This window comes from Athene noctua, chromosome 12 (assembly GCF_965140245.1).
Source record: "Athene noctua chromosome 12, bAthNoc1.hap1.1, whole genome shotgun sequence".
Taxonomy (NCBI): domain Eukaryota; kingdom Metazoa; phylum Chordata; class Aves; order Strigiformes; family Strigidae; genus Athene; species Athene noctua.
Window position 1 is genome coordinate 22,255,941 of NC_134048.1, and position 12,178 is coordinate 22,268,118.

At 50.1% G+C, this 12,178-nt stretch overlaps 1 protein-coding gene across 4 annotated transcripts in view; it reads right to left on the reverse strand.

Moving 5' to 3' along the window:
- Positions 1–1,491: 1,491 nt before the first annotated feature.
- Positions 1,492–12,178, reverse strand: part of FNIP1 (folliculin interacting protein 1) — a 69,273-nt gene continuing 58,586 nt past the window's right edge. For all 4 annotated transcript variants that reach the window (XM_074915679.1, XM_074915676.1, XM_074915678.1 and 1 more), the window contains 6 exons: positions 11,381–11,550; positions 8,621–10,043; positions 8,084–8,252; positions 6,071–6,268; positions 5,541–5,656; positions 1,492–4,612 (listed from right to left, as the gene is read on the reverse strand). In XM_074915679.1, coding sequence (XP_074771780.1) covers positions 4,534–4,612; positions 5,541–5,656; positions 6,071–6,268; positions 8,084–8,252; positions 8,621–10,043; positions 11,381–11,550 — 2,155 coding nt within the window. In that variant the 3' untranslated portion in view covers positions 1,492–4,533. The remainder of the gene's footprint in view (positions 4,613–5,540; positions 5,657–6,070; positions 6,269–8,083; positions 8,253–8,620; positions 10,044–11,380; positions 11,551–12,178) is intronic.

Consider the following 12,178-nt stretch of genomic DNA (forward strand, 5'->3'; position numbering starts at 1 on the left):
GGAGGACGTTTCCCTCCTGCCCCCCCACCCTGAGAGAACGAAAGTTAAAGACTTCTCTAGGTCTGTAACTTCATCTCTGAGCAGTCGTATGGACAGAGGAACCATTGCCACAGGAGCGGGGCTGCGGGGCCCTCAGGACCGCGACAGCCAACAGAAACCCCGAAGGTGTTTGGGGGGCGAGGGCTGGATCACCCCAGCACCCCCCGCCAGCGCCCAGGCCGGGGCCCCTCTCCCTGTGTGGGGCCGGGGCACAGGCAGAGCAGCTGTGGCACGAGAAACAGGCCTCTGCTCACCCCCTGCCCTGCTTTTGAAAACTGGGATCAACCTACGGCGCAAATATTTCCTCAGCGAGGCCGCGCTGCCCAGCTCCCGGATCCTCGCCCGCGGCGGTGGCTGAGCACCCAAACACCTGCCTAGGCTGTACTACAAGGGGTTTTTGGGGAAAAAAAGTGGCATCCCTGGGGTGCCGACGGGCCGGACCCGCGTGCACAAGCTGCTCTGCCCACACACCGGGTGTTGCTTAAACCCGCGGGGGCTTTGAGCAACAGGTCCCGGGCGGGGAAGCGGCGCCGTGCCGGCCTCGGGGTGGCAGGTGGGAACGTCAGGACGGGGGGAAGGCGCCCGCGAGGGGCCCCCTCCTCGCCACAGGCCACTCGCGATGTTCTTCAAGTAGCCTCTTCTTCAGCAGTAACGGCTCAAAGCGCCGGAGCAGCCCCTTCCCGTCACCCACCTGCCTTCGGCACCTTCTTCTGCGCGGGGCTGGGCAGGACGGGCTCCGAGCCCCGCTGGGCGCAGCTGAGGGCAGGAGCTCGGGCGGTGGCTCCCTGCCCTGGGAGCAGATGTCTTCAGCTCCAGCTGGGAACAAACCGCCGGAACAGGGAGAGGTTTAGAAATCAAATTCCGCCGCTGTACAAATATTTTTGGGAATGAAAATAAACAAAGACACGGGAGTAACACGCTCCCTCCTGCTACTCCGCTTCCGAGGAGGAGCCGGCAGCAGGAGAGCAGAGGGTCTGCGCGAGACCCCAGCAGGTGACGGCTCACACCAAGCTGCTCATCTCGAGGCCACACGACGTGTCCGGCCTTGCAGGAGGCCAGAAGCAGCGGAAGTCCCTGGAGGAGAGGAGAGCCACGGCCTCTCCAACTCACGGCCCCTCGTGCCGGTCCTCAGCCGCTTCCCATGGGGATCCCGGCTCCGTGGGAAGCTCCACGCTGGAGGTCAGGATCACCCTCCCGTCCTGCCACAGCTTATTCTGGGCCAGTGACATTGACAACGGACGGGACAGCAAATTCAAACACGAATTCCTAATTGAACTGACTAATTCCATAAGAGAGCCCAAAGGAAATGGCTGCAGCAGCCCCGAGGGGTGGGAGGCCCAGAGGGGATGTGGGAGAGGAGCCGAACAGCTGGGGACGGTTCCAGCTCGTACACTCACCAACGCCGACCCCACACCTATAAAAAACAGACACAAAAGGTACCAGAAGTAAATGGACATACTGTATTTATTGCACAAATTTCCCCTAAAATTGGGAATGGTTATTATAATACAAGTGCACATCTTGGGAAATATATACAAAAAACAGAAGAGATAACAAGTATGTACATTTTACCCAGCATTTTACAAGTACCACCATCTAAATAATTTAGAGAAAGCAAAAAATTGTCATAAAACATCTATAACAACTAATAGGGAAAACATACGCGAGGTGTAAAATCCTTTCTTTTAAATATCTTTTGTTCTTAGCAGCCCAGTGTTTGCCAATTGCAACAAAAACAAATTTGCTAATTTGTGTGCCTAGTACACTTAGTTTTCAGCCAGAAAATTAAGACATGTTAATGGAGATCGGTAATAGTGGAAAAAAAGAAATCAAACATTAGTTTTCTATTCACATAAAACAATCGCGAGATACTTTCTAAAAGTCGATGCTATAATCCTGTAGAAGATCCCTTTTTGTATTATTTAACAAACAGACGCACGTACCGCGGTGTTCACGTACCCGCAAAGGTAAAACCCTTCCCATCGCCCGAGGGTTTTGGTTGTGTTTTGCCCACCACAACGCTCGAGGGGGTGGCACCGGCCCAGGAGGGAGCCGCGTCCGTGGCCGCTGGGCCGGGCCGAACCCGCCGTCCCTCGCCTGGAGGAACCCCCCGACAGGCACCTTCCCTCCTCCTCACATTAATACTAATTTCAAGCTGCGCAAGGGCCTTTCTTGGGAGTCAAATCGAAAAATCTCGAGAGTCAAATTCAAAGCAATACCAACAGTTGGCCCCATAAGGGTTCAGTGGAGGAGAACGGGGTGTTTCTCCTGTCGCGGGGGGTGCCGGGGTGGTGACACGTCCGTGGGGGATCCCACATCCCCGCGGCGGGGGCGAATCCTCGGGGTTCTGCAGCCCCGGGACCGACATCGCCAGGTTCCAACTGCAAACACTCAGCACCCTCCCTAGGGCGATGTGATGTGTCAGAGCAAAGAGTTAAAAATTCACGTTCCGAGCTCAATCCTCTACTCCGTTAAAAACGTCTTTACGCAACTGGGCCCCTACGTTGTGTGCTCATCCCAAAATGGCGTGGTGAAGGAAAGGACAAGTGAAGAACAGGGGAGAAACACGTCCTTAGGTCACATGAAACACAAGTTTCTTCCCTGCAGCAGTCAGCGTTAGGATTTATACACAAGTTTCCAATGACACTGCCTCTCTGAACGTTTGGGTTACTCAGTAACATCGACTCAGTCCTACGTGGAAAGGGGTGTGAGTTTGCCATGTAGATCGTCCCTGGAACAAGAGCCTTAAGTTACAGGTTTTAAATATTACTGAAAAAAAACCACTCTGGGTGAAATCCCGGCCCCAGCGAAGGAAGGGAGGAGAGTTTTGTCACTGACAGAGGCGGGGCAGGGATCTCTCCTATTGTTTTCAAGTTTATCAAATGGTTAAAATAGATTGGTATTGAAAATAACTCTGCAAACAACAATAGCAGGCGTGCTGTGCTACTGAAAAGATGATTACAGAATGACATTATTTATAGAACTGTTTATAGAGTTTAGCGACCAAGTGAACACGTTATCTCCTACTTCTGTGGATAATCCATGGATTTCAATATACTGAACGTAATCGATGAAAACAGAACCTAAAAATCAGCAACAGTAATTGGCTGCTAGGACAAATACGCAAAGAAAAGCCTATAATGAAGTGTCCAGTTAAACTGAGGTAGTAGAGCCTTTGAAAACAAAATCCACCTACCACTGTCTATTTACATTACTTACACCAGCTTGGGTCCATCAGCTATTCGTACAACTATTGTATATACAACGACAAAACAGTGATGGCTGAGTAAAGGAGAAATGCCGAGAATAAAATAAACAACATTTCCTGCTGGTAATTACACAAGTGAGTAGAAAAGGGATTAGAGTCATCTGCATCAAGGGTATCTTTGTCAAAAAATAATTTTGATATTACTAGACTATGGCGTAATCAATGTTCATTTTTTTTGTAGAATGGTTTTAAAAAATATATCAATTAGTTACCTGAGCAATTAAGGGTAATAATAGTCTATTCGTTTCTTCCCGAATGCTTTGGTACAATTATTTCTAGTTCACTATTTCAAGAGCTGACTGACTGCTGTAAAAACAATATGATGTTGCAAGAACATTATAGACCTTAAAAAAGTTAGAGGTAATAGTCATGTCATTCTGGGGACCCCATGGGGAAATTTCAGCCAACGTTCTCTTTAGATTTTTTTTTTTTTTTATATCATTTTGATTACGTTGTGGAAGAAAAGCATCACTTAGTAGAAAGCAACATTTAAACATTATAAACAATTAATACTGGTTACAATATCCGGCCAAGAAAGGGAATCTCCATCGCTAGCTTCTCTGTTGGCCTCCTCCTCCCTGTCCCCTCCTACGCCCCCCCAGGAGAAAGATCATAAATAAATTTTGGAGCTCAGTGTCATTAATAAGCTTTTTACAAAACAAACCACCCCCCTCCCCAACCCCTGCTCTTCCTCTGGGAAGGATCCAGAATTGGACTATGACATGAAAAAGTAGAAGTTGTTTACAAATCACTGCAGCTTGAGACTGACAGAACTTAACGAGATCCTCATCAGCACAAGCCAGTCTGAAGACAGCTGCTGCGTTCTCTCGTTAAGTTTCTAATTGGCGAGAGCATCAGTATTCCTCGGAGCAGTTCTTCCCCGCGTCCCCCCGTATCAACTGCAGTTAGCCGCTGGGGCAGAAACTGGTAAAAAAAAATGCAGATCTTCAGCTTTTGCTAAACTCGTTGCTTTTCTGTGGTTGAAATCTCGGCCTTACTCACTTGGCTTTTTTTTCCTTTCTTTATCCTTTTCTATAAATGACCAAGTGGGAGAGGGAAAAAAGTCTCCAAGTGTTTGCATACCGCGCCGTCACACATGGAGGGGCTGCAGCTCCACGAGCAGTTTGTTTCAGTTGCTTTAAGGAGAAAGGAGCCAGAACAAGTTGTCTTCCACTTCATTTCCAGAGGGGGGGAAAAAAAAGTCAACGTCTACGGCCTCTGGCATTTTAAAGCAGTATCTGGGCAACATACGGAGAGTGAGTGCTCGCTACAGCTGCCAGCAAAGGGAGGTCGCTGGATTCGATCCTAAAAGGAAGCAGAAGAGTCACATTTAATGGAAGGCGAAGCGGAGCTGGGCTGGACACGTGTGGCACCAACCACGTTGCCCGCTGGAGCCCAAGCGGCTGCGAGCCCCGGGACGGTCTCTGAGCCAGAGGGAAGCTGATCGTGCCTCTCCCCGGGCGGCCGCACGCTCCCACCTCCAGCGGGGTTCCAGCAGCCCCTCGGCCGCGCCTGCTCGTGCCACGGGGGCAGCTCCGCGCTGCCAACGCTGCCGCGGCTCCTACCTGCCGCGTTGGGCTTTTTTTTTTTTTTATTATTATTTTTCACAATGGTGAGACAGCAGATGGAGGGAAGAAAAGCGGCAGATTCCTTCCTACCCTCCAAGTAAAGGAAGTTGGGGGACAAAGCGCAGGAGGACCAGGAGAAACTCCTGCAGCAGCACTGGCACAGCACTGCGGGTCGACCCACGGCAGCTGCTCCCCCAGCTCCAGCTCCACACGTGCTCCCTGGGCCTCCCTGCTCCCCCCCTACTCCTCTAGAGAAAAAGATACTCAGAGCCTTCCTATAAACACCCCTGAAATAGCTTCTCTGCCTGCGCCCCACACCCCCAGAGCGGTATCACGTGCCTCGCATGGCACGGAGGGTGTTTTCAGCCTGGGGGAAGGAGGTGCCCCCCGTTGCTCAGTGAGGACTGACTGAGTAAGGAAGGAGTCTGATAAGCTCTGGAGTGCTGAGCCCACCTTCCTGCCCGGAGGGAAGAGAGACAGGCTGGGGGATCCTCGGGATCAAGCAATGGCTAAGGAGAAGCCTGCGGGCATGGGTGATTTATGCCACACTACGGTTCCAGTTCCATTTAGGAATCCATTTTGCTGCGCTTAGAACAAGCCCAGGCGGAGGATTTGGCACCAGGACACCCAGGGCAGCACCGCTCGGAGGAAGTTTGTGATCGTACCCCAGCACCACGCCCAGCTCCTTGACGTGAACTCTCATCTGGCCCTTGAGATACTCCGACAGCATCTTGCTTTTGAAATAGAGCTCCTGCAGCCGATCCTCCAGGTGCATAACGCACTAGAAAGCAAAGGGGGTTGTGTCAGGGAGAAGGGAGCTTTCTATCCAAACCACACCCGCCCCAGAGCCAACCAGCCCAGAGCCCGCACGCCTCCTGCCTTTTCCGTGGCCGTGTCTAGGCCAATAATTAGCAAGACATTCTCTGCCATGACTCTTACTTTTGAGCAGAAGCCTCTGATTGCACGTTAAATCAGAATTAACGAGACAACTGGCTTGATTAGAGTAGCATTTCGGTGGACAGAGCAAACAGCTATGTCATTGGCTACTGAAATTGTGGCTACGGGTAAATAAACTAGGCAGAACTTTACACTTAACCTTAGTCTTTAACCTTACACTTTAATCTTACACTTTAACCTCTGTAGCAAAAGGATGCTTTAAAAACCATCACCCTCTCAACTGTCATTCAATACTTACAAAGTTTGGAGATAGATTATGCTTGTAAAGCTGAAGAGTGGAATGAAGCAGGTTGGAGACGAGACTCGAGACTAACACTTCTTTTCCCAGCTTATTATCAATCATTCGTCTCTGGCTACTGGCCACTTGCACCGTCCATTTGTCCGTGTCTGCAATAATGCAGACGGCTTCTGCAATCGGTTCATCCAGAACAGGATGCTAGAAACAAACAAATGAGTAGCAGAACCCTGAGAATGACAAATGACAATGGTCTTTCCACAAAACATTGTCATCCCGGAGAGCAGGGAGAGCATCCCAGACACCGCTTCACCTAAAATACATGTGGTAAGAACTGCATTCCATCGATTAAAAAAACCCACAGTACCATGTGCTAAGAGTTGTATTCCATCCATTAAAAACAGCTTTATTGTAAGCAAGGCACCATCATGAGTTGCTACTTTACATTTTCTTCCAGGCTTGAAAGTGTGTCACTGGCTGACAACTATATATGGTATCTGATGTAGAGTTCTGACACACCTAAAATATATTTTAAACCCCTAAAACAACAAGTAGCGAAAATCCAACTTGCTGTTCAACACGGCTGTGTTAATGCGGGCAGTTTTACTCCCAGTTCTCACTGGTTTCCTTTCTGGGAGTGCCAGCAGAGGGAGTCAGGAGCCAAGCCTGCGCCCAGCTCCATCCCTCCCAACCCGCCTCTCCCCTCTCTAAAGCCATGGAGGTTTTATTTGGAGTGTTTGGATCCCCACTGTCCTTCCCCAATACATATTTTGGGCTGGACTGTGAGGAAGCATCTCCTTCCAAAGAGCCCCACCGGGACTTCAAGTAAAATACTAACTGCATCCCAGCCCGGTGTGAGGATACACACATAAAACCTCACGTGGTGCTTCGTGTCCCCTCAGTCTTTGACTTCTGCAATTGGAACGGGAGTCTCCTGGTGGACACGCACCACAATTAAGTTCAGACACATCCATTTCACAGCAGCGCCTCCCTCACGCTGCCGCCTCTGTTGCCTGAAGTTGTTACACTTCACAAACGGCTTAAACCTCGGCTTAAAACACAATGGCTTAAACCAGCGCCTAGACTGGCCAGGCAGGGCTGAGCACAGGGCCCAGTAAGGCGGGAGGGGCGGCAGGAGGGGCGGCAGGAGGGGCAGCTGCACCGTCTGCGCGAGGTGCGATGCACAGTGTTAACTCGGGAGGTGTGAGGCGACGGGGACGTTCCGGAGGCCCCCCGGGGAAGCAGACGGCCTGCTCAGGGGGCTGCACGCGGGGTCTGTCCCTGTTTCCTTGGGAATAAACCAGCGGGGAGCAGAATCAGGCTTTTTGGTGACAGCCCACCTCCCGCTCCTCTCCCGGTGACTGTGAAAGGGTAGGAAGGACCACGCTTCCCAGTCACGCCCCAGTTCATTCTGGGGAGATGATTTCCAGCACACGTGAGAAGTGGGAGTTCCCCTTAGGACGATTTATACTGGTTTCTCCTCGTCCGACAAAGCGCTACCGGACCCTTCACAACCCCAAACGCCAAGCGACGTCCCCCCAGCGCCGCGCGCCCGACGGCTCCGCTGCAGCCAACCCCTTCTGCCCCCACGAGCGGCGCGGAGGGGAAGAGGAGGGAGCAGAGGGACCTTCCGCAGCCCCCCCGAACCCGGGGAAAGGAGGAGCAGCCACCGCAGCGCTCGGCCTGGTTCCACGTCGCTCCATCCTGTGGGCGTGCAGCCGTCGGCAGGCTGCCGTGCCTGCGGGAGACAGCGCAGAGATCCCACTTCCCAAGGGCAGGAGCCGCTCGGCTGGCTGCCGTGGGAGTCTTACAAGTTTTTGTGCTGCAGATTTGCAGTGAAATACCATTTTTCAGATACGTTAATTCAAGAGGAGAAAAAAATTGGTGACCTGGGACTGAAGGAACTCGAAGAGAGCTGCGACAGTAAATATTTCCACTTCCAGCGGGTTTGTACATTCAGAAACATTTGCCCTTCCCTACTGTGACAAATAAGTTTACCAAATATAGCTTAATTACCTGCACAGCATGAGACAAATCTGACACCAAACAGTGCCTCAGCTTCTCATCACTTCCTATTCCTTGCAAAACAAAGTCAGGGACATAAGATGAACAGTAGCCACCTAGTAAGGATCTTCCAAAATTGGCAATACTGGGCTGGACAGAGTTCACTTCAACTAATTTTGACCTGCAAGAAAGGCGTATCAAAGAGATGCACAGCAGTAAACAACAAATTCAGCTTACAGAGAGGCTGCATTTTCACATTTATCCTATCTCTTCTAACTTCCATTCAAGCACTTTTTTAAAAAAAGAGAGGTTTTGCAGTCAGCTTTTGCAGTCAGCCCATCGTGGAAGAAAAGGGTAAGAGCCAAGATCGCAATGCACAATTAATATTTTTTTCCAGACCACTGATCTCTCTATATTCTTTTACAACCAGCAAGCTCAGGAGACACTTTTCCAGCCACTGATGCCAAGTTAAGTCACATTCCTCCAAACATGTGACATAAGAAGAGGCTCTATCTTTTTCAGGCTCTGCTCCTGCTGAGCAGTACTTACCCAGGGAAGGGAATCTCATACTCTTCTGCCCAGTCCTCCTGCTCTCCTCCGTAATAGTTACCGCTTGGTCTAGTTAGATCATGACCTGTATCCTCACTTTCGCTGTCGCCCAGGGCACTGTCTGAACTCTCATTTCTTGGAATGTCCCAATCAATTCCCGGGGCGACTTTTTTCTCTACGTTTTCTCTGTCCCCATGGGGGACGCGAATAGAGATTTTCTCTCTTTGGTCCTGCTCATTAAAGCAGTTTTTGTAGGTCTCTTGTCGAACAGAGTCCATGAATTTACAAAATTCGCTAGGCGGTTTGCTAGTCTTTGTACACAGCTTTTTAGAAAACTCTAAACTACTGTTGTGAGCAAGAAGGCCTGTAGCTGCTTGCCCTGGAATATCGTCAATAGTCCGGGTTTCAACTGAACTGTCATCGGTAAAATATTCGTCAAACAGACTCATGCTCTCAGCGTTGTACGGATTTGGATTCCAGCTCTGGTGCTCACTAGCAACTTGAGGAAAGGGTTCAGCTGTCCCACAGTCTCTATTTTGGTCCTCAACAGTTTGTTTAGCTTCACAGTTCTGATCAGCAGACACTCCTTCCTCCGTCGCTGGCGGGCTGTGATGCCTGGCAATTTGTTCCACTACTGCCTGACTTCTGAGTTCGATGTCTGAGTCGGGTGACATGGAATCTCCGATGAGGAAAGTCACCTTGGTCTGAGCCTCGGCAGCTCCGCAGGGAAACGCGTCGCAGAAGAGCTTATCCGGCGGCTTCTTCTCCACAGGGATTCCGGGGGCCCTCGCCCCGCTGGCCTGGCTGCCCGATTCCAGCGAGTCTTCGCTCCTCCACGCGTCTGCTGTCGGCTCCAACCCGGACTCTGTCACCACGCGTTTTTCTGGTGACGCTGACCCTGCGCACACCACGGGCTCTAGTTTTGTGTCCAGGCAGGGTCTCGGTTGTTTACCATCAGCAGCATCTTCCTGGCAGTCGTCAGGAACAATAGTTCTGTTCTCATCCGAAGAAGATTCCAGCTCTACCTTAGGAGTGTTCTGTGTGTCTTCTCTCTCTTGCTGCGAAACACCTTCTATGTTCTGCGCGAGGGAAATCGGGCATTTGCAATATTTACAGCTACAGTTAGAAGTTCTCATTTCCTCAGACTCCGCCGGTAGCAAGTTGCCCCTGTTCTTGTGCATTGTGACAAGCACATACTCGGATTCTTCTACTTCTCCTTTCTCCAGCGTGGTGGTTATAACAGTTCCAGGCATGACAATGGCTTCGTCTTCCCCATTTTCTAGAAGATGCGTCTCTTGAAGTTCTGAGCATCTGATGAAGTAAGTGAGGAAATAAAGCAATCTCTGTACCAGGTCATGCCTTTTGCCAACCACAACTGTTTTTGCTAATCTCACAGGTGATCCAATAGCCCCATACAGGTCACCTAGAACAGGAAACAGACAATTATTTTGCATCTTTAAAAACAAATTACTCTTCTAACAGACAACTGTCGTGGCCAGTTTTCAAAGGCCAGGCCTACAACAGAAAAATGCGAAAGCAGAAGAGTGAGGACAGCTAGGCTAGCATTTTGTTTTCAATACAGGGAATCCCAAAGATGCTGTTGGCATCGTATGTAAGGTGACACGCTGGCCTGGGAGACATCTGATCTCACAGATTAGGGAGTATTCGCAGCACCTAAGTGCAGGGCCTCGCTTTGGAGGGTCATCTCCTGGGCTCCTTATATAGCCACGGGAGAGAGGAGGCATCTGCTCTGAACTGCCCAGTCTGGAAACTGGGCTGAGCTTTTACTCCCCAAGAGAAAGCTGCAAGGAGAAACAAACCCGTGCCAAGAACGAGGGCACAAAGCGACAGTGGTGGGTGCGTAGCTGAAGCCAACCTTCCTCTCCTCCCTCCCCCTGAGCTCTACTACGGGTTGGATGGGTTGTTCTCACCATACTCCAGGTTCACCTGGGGAAGTGCCTGTGCAAGTGTTGTTCTGGAGGTATCAGGGCACTGCAGGAATGCAGAGACAAGGGATCCCAGAGGCCTTGAGAGCCAACCTGAGCACCTCACCTTGAGTCCCAGGAGCTCAAACACGCCCTCCTGCCATCTCCCCGCCACCCCTGCCTACACCACAACAGGGCAACCTCACTGAACTTTCCTTTCCCCTCTCTAACCGAATTCCACGAGAGTTTGTGTGCAGAGCAGAACAATCAGACCAGAGAGAAGGAAGCTTATCTCCTCTTCTCCACACAGCAATCAGAAGACAGCATGACTAGCTGCCTCATCGCTGAGGCTCTGAGACCTTCCCCATGGAGTTGCCTAGTCGTGATCCCCTGTACTGTGTCGCTCCTCTGCCTGTTGTGTTCAGAGTGTGTTCATTTCTTATCAAAAGATGGATTTCCTCGGTTTGCTCTGTCAGGAACCAGGCTTACTGACAGCGGCATCCCCAAAAATAAAAACTGGTTTTCCTCATAGAGGGAAGACCACAGGAGGACTGGAATCTTCCATCACCACCAGGGCAGGGTCCTTAAGAGACCTGCCATAGATGACTGAAGAGGGCTTTACTTTTTGGGTGCCATTTTATCACAGATAATGCCTTAAGAAATGAGAGCACATATAAAAAAACACAGCAACTACCTCTAAGCTTGAAATACACACTTCTTTCTCATTCTGAATTAAAAAAAAAAAAAAATCATCTGGGGGGAAATAACCAGCATCCGTAAAAACCACCAGGCGCATACCCACTGCTGACAAGCTGCTGGATGGTTTGCCACATACCGAGCTGTGCCCACAGTGGGTTGTATGGATGAGTTTTGGCCAGCATGTCCACGCTCTGGGAAGAATGCTTTTCCAGGAATATTCTTATAGGCGGCTGGCCGTTCGGCATGACGGTAGGGACCCAGGCCAAGTGGTTAGTCAGGACTGCTGTCAGCAAAGCTGGTAAAAACCTGCAAGGAAAATGTTCAACATCGGGTGTTTTTTTTTCCAGGTACACACTGAGGATGTTAAAACTGACAGCTGTTCTACAGTCTGTATGGATCAAGGATGGCAGAAACAACCTCACAAAGTCTGCAGAGATCACCCCTTCGGTCTTGGGTTCTTTGGGGAGAGGAGTGAGGGCTGTACCCTCCCTCCCAGCCCTGCAAAGGCCTTTTTTAGAACACACATTAAAAGTAAAATGAAATATTTTAATCTTGTGGCATCTAAGTTCCTCTGTTTGGCAATAATTATGAGACTTCCTATTTTGCAAGCTTTATGTTGTAAAACATCTCAAAACCAACTTACTTTGTTTGCTGTAAGAAAACAGTGGGACTGGGGGGCCTCTGTACTCCAAGAAGGAGATCCCAGACCCTTGAGATCTGTGACTACTGATGGGAAAGAGGGCTATTGCCACCAAACCTGTAAAACCGCTAGGTGTTGTGTTCTTTCATCTAACCGTTACGCAATTTCTGCACATACAACTGCTCCTATAAACCCCATGAAACTCTGTCACACCAGCAGTAAAAGCACGGTAGCTCAGTCAGAAAGTTTGTCTCCTTAGACCTGCAAAAAAGTTTTCACTAGCTAAGCAGGTAA